Source organism: Cavia porcellus, unplaced genomic scaffold (assembly GCF_034190915.1).
Source record: "Cavia porcellus strain 051 isolate PalLab524CR breed Dunkin Hartley unplaced genomic scaffold, mCavPor4.1 scaffold_14, whole genome shotgun sequence".
Taxonomy (NCBI): Eukaryota; Metazoa; Chordata; class Mammalia; order Rodentia; family Caviidae; genus Cavia; species Cavia porcellus.
In genome coordinates this window covers 41905909-41919866 of record NW_026947497.1, presented here as the reverse complement: position 1 = coordinate 41919866, position 13958 = coordinate 41905909, and the positions used below count along the sequence as shown (strand labels likewise).

Sequence of the window (13958 nt, the reverse complement as noted above, 5' to 3'; positions counted from 1 at the left end):
GGTTCACTGAGTTCTGGATCCCACTGTGGCTCGGCATTGTCTGGGTTTCTTATTTTCCTTGGCCCAGCTCCATTTTCCCTTGCCCACCACTGCACAGAACCAAAAAAGTAAATTTGAGACCAGCTTGTCATCTTTGGGATTGCCCTTTCACGATGTCATGTAACTTCAGCTCCAATTTGGCTCACGTAATGAAGGTTTTAAGTTGTGTGTTCATTCATTCTTTGACTTTTATTGTTAGTACATTATGAACTGTAGCTTATGAAGATGAACTTTGGTGACCAATTACCCACCAAAAGATAACACTATACAGTAAAATAAAAAAAAAAAAACAGTCTCTACATATCTGCCCTAAATAATAGAAAAATGAGAAAGAGATGCTTCAGGTTAAATATTATGACTCAACCTGTAAGCTTTCAAAGCAAAGAAGGAGTTGTCATCAAAGAGAGCTTTTTTAAAGTGTCTTTTATATGTGACCATAAACGAGGATTTCAGTAGCAGTTGTTAAAGGTTGATTTATGTTTGTAAATGTACTTTTTAAAATACTGAGTTTTCGCCAAAACCTTGTTTCTTAGACTTAGTGTCCTTTACTCTAACTAAAAGAGTATTTGAATCTCAGTGATTATTTATTCTAATCATCAAATGTGGCTATTCTCAACCCAGGCACTAAAAACACCAGGGGAGCCAGGAGAGTTTGCATAGGAAATACTCAGTCCATATCCACCCAAGTGCTGCCTGCATGGTTAATTAACAGTACAACTATTGTGGTAGTATGGTGTGCTTCTTACCAATGTTATAACATGCTTATACAAAATAAAAGCAGTACAGAAAATTACTTGTAATTCTGCTATGTGGCAGGCACTATGAAGAAATATACACCCATTGGTAACACTAATTAATAGGGAGAATTTAAGTAACACTAAATATGTGTCAGACAGTGTTCAGAGTATTCTTGAATGCATTGAGCACTTTAATTTTCATCAATTCGCTAAGTCCTTTGGGATTACTATTTTCCAGATGAGGAAACAATGACACAACATGGTTAAATAAGCTAACATAAATCACTCTCACTTTTTCCTGTAGGTAGACTATTATTTAATATTCTCATCCTTACATTATTTACAAAAATAAGAAACTGCCATCCCGTATATACTGTTCTGTACTCACTGCAAATCAGACTCCCCAAGTCACTTGTGCAGATGCTGCAATCTCCACACCAGGCTTACCCTAGAGTAAGATTTTTAAATGCTAACTAGATCATGTTACCCTCTCCTTCAGACATCCAATGTTGATGTCTCTCCTGATAGCCCTTAAACTAACACTTCCTCTTCATCACAGGCTTTAAAACCCACGTGGTGAGTCCCTGTCACCTTCTCAGACCCCCTGTCCTGCCGCTTGCGCCTCATTCATTTGGACCTTTTTGCTCTCATTTTTATCTCTAAAAGTGTCGCGTTAGTTCCTTTTGCCAGGCCTTTGCCTTTGTCCTTCTCCTTTGTTGGTATTTGCATGTGGCTGGTTACTTTATCATTTCATTCTCCCCAAAGCTGTCTTACCTAAAGAATCTTGTTCTAACTCCCCCATCTGTGTCACTTTCTTCCTAATACTTATCATTATCTGAAATGACTTCACTAATATCTATTACTGTGTCTCTTCTTTACTTCACGGAGAAATGGGCTTTCTTGTTAAGTTCTTTAGACAGTGGTGTCCATAGTAGATTTTCAATAAGTAGCTCAATATGTGATTGATTTATGGACAGCAGAACATTGAAATCAATAGGTAAGCATGTTTACCAGAGTACTCTTTAGTCTTCCACTTGCTCTGTGCTGCAGCATCAGAGTGAATATATGGATTGATTAAACATGGGGAAAATCAGCTTTAGCTGGTCATAAGCAGTGGTGGTAGAAACGTAAATTTAGTTACGTGATAATCTGAATATAGGTTTGCTTAGTGAATGAATTTTAGAATTGAGACAGTATATTTTTATTTGAGGAACTTCTGATCACTGAAAGTAGATCAATCACTGCTTTGTTAAGCAATTACTGTAAAGACAGAAAAGACAGTGTTATGTGCGGGTAATTCCTAGAATGACATAGTGCATTATAGATTCTTGATGAGCCCATTTTGCCCATAGTGTTTTTGCTTAATAAAAGTAATTTTTTAAATAGCTTGTTGTTGCTCCTCCCTACACATTCAACCCTTTTGAGGGAAAGCTCTGTTTTGATAACTGGCTAGGGTAACCCCTCTCAGCTGTCAAAAAAGTCAGTATGTACCTCTGGTTAATCTTTTCAATCTCTCCTCGCACCCTAGACATGGTCTCTGTGCAGTCCAGTTTGGCATAGAACTCAGGGCTCCTGCCTCAGTCTCCTGAGTGCTGGGATTACAGGAGCGTTACCACGCCCAGCCTTCTCAATCTCTAATGGATCTTTAGAACTGTTATATTTGGCCCTGAAAATAGTTGCAGTTTACTTGTGTTTTCCTGAAAGAAATGCTCTCTTTAAAAATCAAAATACCATGTTCATTCATTTTTGCTGTAGAATATCTTAACATAGACATGAACTCCCAAGAATGTCCTTTGTCACTTACTCAGCATCCTTTTTGTGAACAGTGCTTCTTTGATTTCCAAGACCAGAACTGACCAGGTTGAGTAGTGCTTCCAGGTCTTCAAAATTAAAATTGTTTTTGGGAGGTGGAATTTCATTTTATTGAATATATTTGGATATAAATTTTAATAAAAGTTGGCACAGATATTATACAATAGATGCAAGACAAGATTTAAGGTGCCATATAATTAATTTACCTTGAAAAAAATAATGTTTTGTATCTTTTGCTTGATTCAGATCAAGTAGTGGTTATTTGCTATGTATCTTAATAGACATACCTTTTTTGAGGTACTAGATATTACTTAAGGATATTCTACCACTGAACAGTAATCTCTAGCCTTTTCCCTTTTTTCACTTTTTTTTTTTTTTTGAGATAGGGCCTCAGTTTTGCAAGTGGGACTCCTGCTATGAACTTCCTGCTTCAGCCTCCCTGAGTGCTAGGATTATAGGCAGGGCCACCACACCTGTCTATAATATACTGTCTTTAATTTGAGCCTGAAATTCACTTGGATTAATCTGGATCCTGATGGGCTGTCCCATTTAGCTTTTATAGCTGTTTCTTAAAATGCTATCCTGGAAAGAGTCTTGTAGAGAGAGCATCATTCCAACCTCTTTATTTTACTGTGATAATTACATGTCAACGAAGTGAATTTTGCTAAAGTTTCACCAGCAATGCATGAACTAGAACCCATGTTTTTGACCTCTGCATGTTTGGCACTGCAGTATGGGCATATCTCCTATATAGAAACTTAACGAATTGATTATACTTGAGAGATGAATTACGACATACAGATCACTAGATGTGCTTTACATTTAGCAGCACACTTGGTGTCTAATAAATGAGTTCAGGATCTGTTGCTCTTCTCCCCTCTCTCCCTCCTTCCCTCTCTTGCAAGGTGTAGAAATGTGTTTGTTGAATGTGTAAATCTATCACATCCCAAGCACATGCCATCTTTCAGTTTTGAAGGAACACAATCAATCCATACAGACTAGAGTTTTCCAAACCTATCCATACTTTGGGGGCTGTCTTTTGTTTTCATAGTGCATATGTTTGTGAGACAGCTGGCTGAGCTTTTGAGAATAGTCTGTGTCCTGAGTTTTTTCCCCTCTGTGCAAAGCTAAATGAACTGTATGGGAATTGAGCCTATAACCTTGGCCTCATTAACTTACCTTCTGTAAAATTGCCCTTTGTTAATTTGTGCTCTTCTATAAAGAGATTATAAATATGATTTCATTCATTCAATAAATAGTGTCCGCTAATGGCAGTGGAAGTGCAGAGATCCATATGATCAGGATTTTTGCCCTTAAGGGTTTAGGATATGTGCACAGGTCAATAAATGCAAGGTCAAAAATGAGGTTTGTGACAGGGCGGCACCACAAAATGCTAAGGAGTTTAAGAGAAGGGACAATGGCATTCCAGGAGGACATTGGAGCCCTTTAAGGATGGATGAGTTTTCTGTAATTGGGAACTGGGAAGGAAATGCTCAGTTATATGTAAATAGTGGTTGACCAGATGCTTACATAGAAATGTTGACACATACTAGACACAAGGCCAGACATTATGGGCCAGACATGGCAGGGAAGGTTAATGAAAGGAGAAGGTACTCAGTATAGACAATTAAGATCTCCGAGCATAAAAGTAATATAGTCAGCAGTCGTCATGGAATGTTTGTCAGCCACTGTAGAATGAATTAAAGAGAGGAGAGGCCAGAGATATGTGAGGACCCTTACGAAGTACAAGGGCTTGAACCAAGGTTATCACCCTGGGAGGCTGCAAAGAAGTTACCTGAATTTGCAAAGCTGAAACAAACTGAACTTGGTAACTGATTAGCTTGAATAATTGAAGAAGAAAAGTACAAGAATCCCTGCTTGTCTGCACTCTTGATTGCCATAGTTTCAGTTAGCTATGATCTGAAGGTATGGAATGGAAATTTCCAAGAATAATAATAAGACGTAAGTTGCATGCTGTTTTAAATAGAACAGAGTTGTGTTTCCAGGGTTTTGCTCACTCCTTTGTCCAGTGTATCCACACTGTATACAGTACCCCACATAATTTTTGGGTAGACATCTCAGCAGATTGACTCTCACAGTAACTCAGTGCTTATTTTACTTAATAATTGCCCTGACATACTACTGTAGTGATTCAAAAAGACATGAAACATTGGAAGATATCTTAATTCCAGTGATACATGGCAACATTGCAGGGCACGTGGGAGAAAGCATAGTATCTAGAGGGTTTTGTATTATGCGTGACTTCAGGCATCTATTAGGTGTTGAAACATTCCAATTCAAGGACAGTTGTACAGCAGTGAGTCTGGATAGTTAGCTGATTGCAGTACTCTCTGGAATATTGAAATCTGGAAAAAAGTAAATGCAGTTTTGAACATGTGATGTTGAAGAAGCTAAGAGAATGAAGAATCAAGGAAGTTATGTATAGGAGGAGATAACTTAAAATTAGATGAAGGGCAGAAAGGTGGAGGAGCTGATTATAGAGATTTGGAAAGTCATTCTCTAGAGAGCTATTAGAAATTGAGATACTGCATGAAATCATTAAGGAAGAGAGTGCAGGAATGACAGAAAACATGGCTAAAGGTAGAACTGTGAAGTTAGTGATCAAGGAGATGAGAAAAAGAGCCTAAGAAATCAGGGAGACATTGTAAAACAGTAGAAAAACCAAGAGGCACACAGAGGCAAGTTTGTTGTTTTATCATTGAAAGATTTTAGTGAACACAAGGTAAGAATTAATGTTTGCTTTGATTTGGAAAGTTAACAATTTCTTGTCCTAATCTAGATTTCAGAATGCATCTTTTTAATGTTGATTTTCTTCTTGACTTCTCAATTTGATTCAGCTACACACTTGTCACTCTCCATCCAGATGCTTAAAAATGAATCACATTCCTTTACACAAGAACTACAGTGGGACGTTAGAATTGATGGGGTGGAGTTGTAGTGACTCTTGAAAAGATGCTAATTATCTCATCCCTCATTTGCTCAAGTTTTTATTGGGTGCTGAGTTAGTGTTCATCAGCTGTTTGGAATAATCAGCTTAAAGGAAGAAATGGTTAATTGGTGCTTAAGTTGCAGAGGTTTCAGTTCATGGTTCCTTTGGCCCATGGTGGAGGAAATCCTATACTTGCCCTACAGTGTTGCCATATATCACTGGAATAATCTATCCTTAGATGTATTATGTCATTCACATCACTACTCCAGTGTTTAGGGGCCATTATTAATCTACCATATGGTGGCTAGGAAGTAAAGAGAAAGAGAGGAGGAGACCAGGACCTGAGAGAGGAAGATGTTCGGGGGCAGGAAAGGATCATCATCACACTATAGATACAGTGACTTTACAGCATATTTTGGATACCCAGATGAGGCTGGCAGGTATGCAATTATGCGCACAAAAGTGTATGGTTCTAGAGTGGGGTCTGAGGTGGAGATAAACATCATGAAGTTCCTAGCATATTGATGGTTTCAAAGCCAACATAATAGATGAGATGACCAGAAAAGTAAATCTGGATGAATAATGAACAGAGTTCAGAGACTGGAGCTAAGCAGCCAAAGAGCTTTTTAGCTAAGACACTGAGAACCAAACATTGGGACCAAGACCAAAGCCCACAAAAATGTTGAATAAAAACTCTGCATATACTTACCATTGTGAGAAGACAGATTTTAATGATGACTTTGCATTATACTCTAAATATTTACGGATTTGCAGCATTTTCTGAAGTGTACAAGGATCGACCTGGGTATGAATTGAGTTTTACTGACTAATATGTTGAAGAAGTCACTGGTGCTGAAATGGAATGTTTTGAATGCTATAAAGAAGTCAAAAAACTCTAATAAAAATAATAAAGAGCACTTTTCTCGGGAGGAGAGACAACATAGGAGAACATTGTTTCAGTCCTTAATTTAAGAGGTCATTTTCTAGTAAGGCGGTCACAGTACAGTGCTCTGAGCAGCTGGATAGTTTTGGTGAGAGGGTAGTTCAGACATTTAAAATCATTTTGTAAATACCTGATTTTTACTGTGTTTTAACTGACCTGGAAATCAGAATCTGACACCATGCCATCATGATTTTGGTCTTTGCTGTATTTTCCTGTGAGTCTTTTCTCATGTGCCTACAGCATCCCATAGAGACAGGAACACTGGCCATAAGGTAACAGAAATGACATAGTGCTGTACTAAAGGTTTCTGAAGGTTTCCAGTTTGCGTTTTTCTGAGCCACTGTGCACCCTCACCACCACCTCTACTTGTCTGGCTCTCACCTGATCATGCTTCAGAACTCAGTTCAGCCGTCACATTCAGATGAGCTTTCAGACCCTGTACTTTGGTCCTCTCAATGTGGATGGCTGAACCTGCAATGTGACATCATATTGCCCTGTATCATAGAGTGAGTGTTTGTGCCTCCACTGGCTTTGGGACAGAGGCTGGAGTTTTTACATTAATTTCCTCGGTACTTTGCAGATACAGGTAAATATTCTGTCAGTGTATGTGGTCTATGAACGAACAAGACAAATTCTTTATCTACCTGGTATACACCTCAACTGTCCATGAAGTGTGATTTTCTATTAGAATTTAAAACTTTCTGTTTGTAACCCACCCTAAACTAACCAAGGTATCTTGGGAAGGTTTCCTTTAAAAAGAATTCAGAGAGATTGGTGCTTGAACAGTTAGTTACTTTAGTCTACCTCCCCAAAATAAAACAAAATAAAATTTCCAAGAGCCCTGCAGTTTCTCACTTTGAAAGATGCCTGATACATTTACTGCGATGACTTTTTGTTTTAGTGTTGTCAGTGTCTTTTCCAACTAGTAAGCAAAATGAAGTACATCAAACATACCTCTGTAGGGTAAAGTGGAAAAATGCAGAAGCACACAGGGGAAGGATTACTGAGACCAAACCAAGAAATTAACTTTTTTATTTAGTGGGTTGTTTTAGAAAGGGACATAAAAAAATCTAGCATAAATGACACAGTCTTAAGTCCAAGTGAAGGGTATTGGAAAGTATTGTTATAACTTTTTGACTTAGAACCAGAGGACAGCAAATACTACCATGATGGTTCAATAAAGATTTTTTCCAATTCCCTCCAAGAGTTCCAAAATAGTGGGGGGTTTGTTTCGCTTTGTTTTTTGGTTTTGGATTGGGGGAGATCTCAAAAACAGGGATAGGGAAGGAAATGTTAATTTGTGATTTTCATTTCTCGGTTCTTAAGAAGAGGTCTTGCTGTACCATTCTTGATAGTATTACTCCATTGGGAAGGTTTTTTCTTCATTTTACCGAGTCCAAGTACATGATCTGGAGGTCCCATGTTCATTTTTGGTCTGTGATTATTGACTGATTTGCAGCTGAGCTGAACAGGATATTAAATGTGCCATAGCAATATGGTTATTTAAATCTCAATTTCTTTCCCCAGCTCTACTTTACGAAGTGTTTCTACTGGATCCTCAAGACCTTCCAAAATATGTCTGGTGTGTGGGGACGAGGCCTCAGGATGTCACTATGGGGTGGTGACCTGTGGCAGCTGCAAAGTCTTCTTCAAAAGAGCAGTGGAAGGTAAATGCTCCTGTGGGCGCCCCCTCTGCACATTCCTCCTCAGGTGCCATTGGCTGGTGCAGTTAACCTTCTAGCCTCGTGGGAAAATTCTTCAAAAATATGTTTGATGTAATCTACCCCTAATGGATAAGCATCATGCCTTATCAGAAATACCGCCTGGAGATTTTCCACTGAGCAGTGTTTTATAGGCACAAGGTGGAACTGTTAAGCAGAGATCAGCCAGTCAGAAAGACTGTGTTGTTTCTGTTCCTTGAGGTTTTTCAGCGAGACTTAGAAAAATAATTCTGTGTCATTGTAATTTAATTGCCTGACCTAGAACAGCGTTTTTATTAGCCATCCTCTCTAATGCCTTTTCTGATGTCTTTTCTGTATGCGTGAGTGTGTGTGGGGGTGTGTGTGTGTAATTCAAACTTTAATACTGGGATCCAATCTGTGATTTAAGTTGTGTTTTTCATGCAGAATAATTTCACCTAATAACTACAGATGCCAGGCCATCTTTTATGCCCTATTTTTACTTCTACTGAAGCTTTCCAAACTAGCTTTGAATGAAACACCTGCCCAAGCCGGACCATGTACACACTTGGTCTAGTTTTTGCTTCTGTCTGGTCATTCCTCTTATGTAGAAATAGTTGTTCTTGTCTTTTCCTTCCCTCCCTTAGAAACAACTAATTAACATCAGACCTAGGCCAGGTGGACTTATCCGTGTTGGAAACAATATATGATCGTGTAGAACTTTTGCTCTTCAGGGGACACTTAGGTTCACTGAAGACCTCCTGGGATTTATTTCTCAGGGATGTTTCTGAAAGATGAATTAATGCTTCAGAGATTTAAACAAAAAAATGAATGATTCACTTTCTTATTCTTTCCTTAGACACCACAAGGTAGCTAAGCACAAAATCTTTGCCACTGGAATTGATCTCATGTTATTTAACTGGTACTACATGGTTACTCATTCTTTTAGCCACTGGTCATTTGATCATCCCCAAACACTGGACTGGTTAGTAGGGATTTAGTAATTCTACCAGCCTCTTGGTTACAGGTGGCAAATAATTTGACATAAACTGACTTTCGGCTTCGCTTTAGGCAAGTTGTGATTTGTGTGGGGTTTTTTCCCATCTTCAGCATCCAGAATTGAATCTAGGGTTTTCACACTGACCTGTATCCTCAGCTATCTTTAGTCATTAAGTCACTTAAATTTCCCAGGCAAGGCTCAAACTTGAGATCCTTCTGCCCCAGCCTCCCAGAGTACTGGGATTACCGACATGTACCACCACATCCATCTAAGCGATCAGAGCCCAGTCCCATTCTCTCCTTTTTTTGGCTTTATTCTCACTTGGTTCTTTTGTAAGAGGGTGCTCGGCCAGCCACCAGGTCTTGATTATTTCTAGCAATTCCTGTCAGAGTCCCAGACAGAATCTCCACTGTAATTTCCACTGTGGTGGACGCACACAGGCCATGGGATGGACTGGTTGTGGCTGGGGTTGAACAACCAGCACGATCTGGACCAAGAACGGGGGGAAAGAGGAGTTTCCCCTCGGGAAACACAGGTTCTGTTACCAGGGAAAACTAGATTTGTACAGTATTGCATTCATTCTATTTTTAATCCTTTCTCCCCTTTCCTCTTGCCTTAATTACATGATTGGCTCAGTAGAAAAGAGATAGTTGACATTTACCTTGGGCGCCTTCTTTATGCCACTTAGCACCTTCCAGGATAAGAACTCCTCTTCCTAGGCTCACTCTTTCCTGAGCACATTAAGTGAGATCTAAAAGATGCCACTGAGCAGGGCATTGGGTAGCAGGAGCCTCCCTACTGCCCCACCTTCTGGTCAGCTTCAGGGGAGTAGCCCTTAGGTGCAGAATCTGACCTTCTGTGATTCTAGAAAAAATTTCCGGAAGTTCTTGCTTAGTTTGCATTGTTTGTATTTCCATTGAAGTGCTTGAAACAAGCATTGTTTTTGCAGGTCAGCTAAGAAATAAATGAAAAGCTTAAATATCAGTATGGCTTTTTCCTTCATTAGAAAGCTGATTTATCAATACCAGACAGTAAAACCTTAGGTCTGTGAGACTTTTATTAATATAGCTTGCTCCCTGTTTGCTTGTGGATTTGACTGTTAGCGTTCATTTGCATGGAAAAAGATTAGATTGGAAATATAAAATTCATGTAAGTAAGGAGCTCTTTCTATATTTGTGTAGTTTGTATTTATTTACTATTATATTCTGAGAAAATATGGGAGAAATAAGGCTGTTTGTATCAGTGCTTTGGTAATTAACAGTGTGAGACATTTTATAATACTTTGTATAATTTGAAGCACATATTTCACACAATAATGGAGTCTGTCATTTTTTTATCCTCTTCTTCAAGATGAAGAAATTTAGGATCAAACCTAATAAAGCAATGTACTCTCAATCATAAGGCTAAACTTGGACCTAAAACTAAATGTTACAACTCCAGACCTACACCAGCTTCCTTCCTAGTGGTGGGTTATAATGAAGGAAATTAATTTAAGCATCAAGGAGACATTGTTTGGAACCCTTAGTAGGTGTGCACATGTGTGTATAATACAGCCTACATGTGTACATATGTTTGAGTATTGCTAAGTTTGTTGACTGATTTCCTGTGATGTCCTTAAGCACCTTCTTAGATTACAATAGTGAGATCTCTGGGCCGAGGAGAGGTACAGAGGAGCTGAAATGAGCCAAGTCAGCAGTTACTAAAAATTGCTAACAACACCAGGAAAGATCTGGGCGAGACTGCTAGAGACCAGGCGGACCTCCAGGTCACCAGCTGAAGGCTGAGTGCATTACTCTGAGGCTTGATGACTTGCACAGTGCCACCCATACTAGAAATTATTCTTCGTGTTCTGTTTAACAGGATGAATAGATGTGCTTGCTTTTCTTCTTAAACATTTAATACAGAGACATTTAAAACTCTCTTCCAGACTTCCTTATTTGCCAGTACCATCAATTATTGTCTCTTGCAAGTGGGAAACTATAATTTTATTTTAAAATTTGAATCACTTATTGGCCTTACTTGCTTAAAAGGAAAAAAAAAACAAGCCTATGTACTTTTTAAAACGCTAGATTTCTCCCTTAAGGTGGAAGCTGAACTAGCTTTAGACTCCGATCACGTAACTTTCATTTCTGGCAAAAGTTACTAGGTGTGAGATTAAGGCAAGATTACTTAATATACCTTGGCCTCAGTTTTGGGGTTGTTTTTTGTCTATAAATGGGAAAGATGGTATTAGCCAACCTTAACATTTCTATGAGAATGTACCTGAAAACACAAATTCTGTAAGTCGCAAAGTGGCATCAACATATGGGGTCGTTCTTAATCTCTAAGAACAAATGCTGGTGTTCCTGGTAGTGTCTGTGCAGGGAGACGATGAAGATGATTGATTGCCTTGCCGAGTCTTCACTTTTCTTCCTTAGCTATTCTCCACTTTTCCTGTGTTATGTTGTTTGGCCCTGGACCTGCCTTTTGAGTTGGCAAGATTTTTCTGGACTAGTGGTTCTCAAAGGATGTGCCAGACACTGTGGGGAGTGGGGAGGGTGTGGGAAGCTCCCAGACAGACTTCCAGTGTCAACTGGACTGTTGAGACTTTCTACTCTCAATATTTCCTCATAAGCCTCTGTCATTGATTAAGGACAGTCCCACCTTTGGGAGTCACACAGATTATCTCAGTATAGAGAGATACCAACAGGGTCTTATCTTGGAAGCACAAACAGCCTAGGGGATTAAATAGCAACAAAAACATTCAAAAATATATATTGTTGTACTCAAGGTTTGAAAGGAAAATGATATAGTACAGGTTACGTAATTTACAGAATTATGATATAATAGTCACCCAAAGAGTCAAACACAGAAAGTGCAGGAAATCTATCCACACACTCTAAAGACCCCAAAGAATCCATCTGAGGGCCTGGATCCCACAGTAATGTCCTGCATCAGTCCACGTGGAGGCCTGGAGCCCATGACAGTGTCGCGTGCAAGTGTGTTTCATGGATCTGTACTGAGAAGGCCCAAAGGTCAGCAGTAGACGTTAGAAAGTCTGTGCCAGCATGATTAAGGATTTGTGCTAGTAGGCTGAGGGTTCTGCACTGAATCCAGGAAAAAACGCTCACAGTAAGGACCAGGGCTCCCCCAAAAAGTGCCATAGCTATTCTCAACAACAACAAGGTCTAAGATTCTCCAACAGTGAGAACAACCAAGTTCATATTAGGAAGCCAGCGTCACAACCTTCTAGAGAATGAACAGCACACATTTCCCCTCTGGTGCTGGGAAGCTGTAAAGTAAGGACCAGAGCTCCCCCAAAGTGAACCGCAGTCATTCTCAGCAACAACAAGGTCCCAGCACCTCTGACGATGAGAACAAACATGTTCCTGTCTGGAAAGAAGCTCGACAAGCTCCTCCAGGAGAACCAGCCGCAACAGGAGAACCAACAACACCCTTACTTACTCCTCTCCAGGTCTGCTTTTTATGTTTTGGAAGCAGCCCTCAGGTGGGCCCTCCACACTCACGGCATGCTGATTCAGTTCAGCTGGTGTTGCAAGTGGACCACCAGCTATCAATCCACCACACACATGAACATGCTTTCGTGGCAGAAGAGCAATCAGGGTTAAACCACTTCCCTCAGATTGATAAATCACCAGTGGAACTGGTCCAGGAATGCATGCAGGCCTTTTGACTTCAAATCTGTATTTTCTAACTCAAGGTTTTTACTCCCTCAGTCTCTTTCCAACTTAAAGAGCTATTATTTCTCTCATCTTTGTGCTTTACATGGTGAACCTTCTATGAACAGAGCTGACTAGATTCAGTGCACTATTTTACAACCTAATTTCCTTTTTGGATACACAGTATATGAGCAATGTCTGAAAGATTCAGCTACCACAAATCACTGAACAGTTGTAAGGCTGTGAAAGAGGAAGAGAGTTCATTATTATGTAAAGTCAGCTGGATTTATATTTTCCTTAGCAGACGTGTTAGGCTGAGGAGTCTCCCTCTTGGTAAGGTCTGCCAAAATCATGCCATGTCTGTTTCCATACTCTTTCCCTCCAAGGAGGGGGACTTACAAGTCTGTTTCTTGAAATGAAATTGCTTTGAAGATATAATTGCAAGTAAATTTCAAGTTTTTCAAATACCAGCCCAGGAAGGCAACAAAGCCTCTCCCAAGTTGTTTTCAGCATTCAGCTAAAAACCATAAAATTTATAGATTTTTTTTTATTCTGTAGGAAAAGTCTTTTTAAGGAAATGTAATGTTTGGTGAAGAATTAATTTTCTTTGCTTCTTTAAAATTAATAACCAAGCCAAATGAGTCCTGGACAAATCTTGTCTCATCATAGCATAAACCCAAATGACCCATAAGAATAATTGTGTGTGTGTGTGTTGGGGAAGGGTATGGACAGTTGTGTCACCAAATAGAGAACCCCCATTTAGTGGGCATATGCTAATTCAAGATGGTGCAGATAGCCTGTCAAATGTAGCCCTTTGTAGCTGCCCCGGCTAAATTGAGGAAGCCATAAAGCAACAGACCTAATTGAATGAGTGTTTGTCAGGTGTCTCCAGTGAATGTAGACAGCTCCTGCTGCTCCCAGGCACCAAATGCGGGAAGTGAATGTGCAGCCACATCCATTGTCACTGCTGCGGTACCTGCAGATTCAGAGGTGCCGGACTAAGAACTGGCTTACAGTTTTCTCGGGACATATTTTTAAATGGAGTTGAGATTCTGTTCTTCTTTACCAGAAATTAGGAATCAAGTAACATGACTCTTTATTTGCTGTGAGAGCTTCAATAAATACCTCCTCGGTAGGTT

The 13958-nt window shown here is 39.5% G+C and overlaps 1 protein-coding gene across 5 annotated transcripts in view; it reads left to right on the top strand.

Annotated features, from left to right (window-relative positions):
• The window catches only part of Nr3c2 (nuclear receptor subfamily 3 group C member 2), a 323634-nt gene that overhangs the window by 159127 nt on the left and 150549 nt on the right, over positions 1-13958 (top strand). For all 5 annotated transcript variants that reach the window (XM_063224380.1, XM_063224382.1, XM_063224379.1 and 2 more), the window contains exon 3: positions 8009-8148. In XM_063224380.1, coding sequence (XP_063080450.1) covers positions 8009-8148 — 140 coding nt within the window. The remainder of the gene's footprint in view (positions 1-8008; positions 8149-13958) is intronic.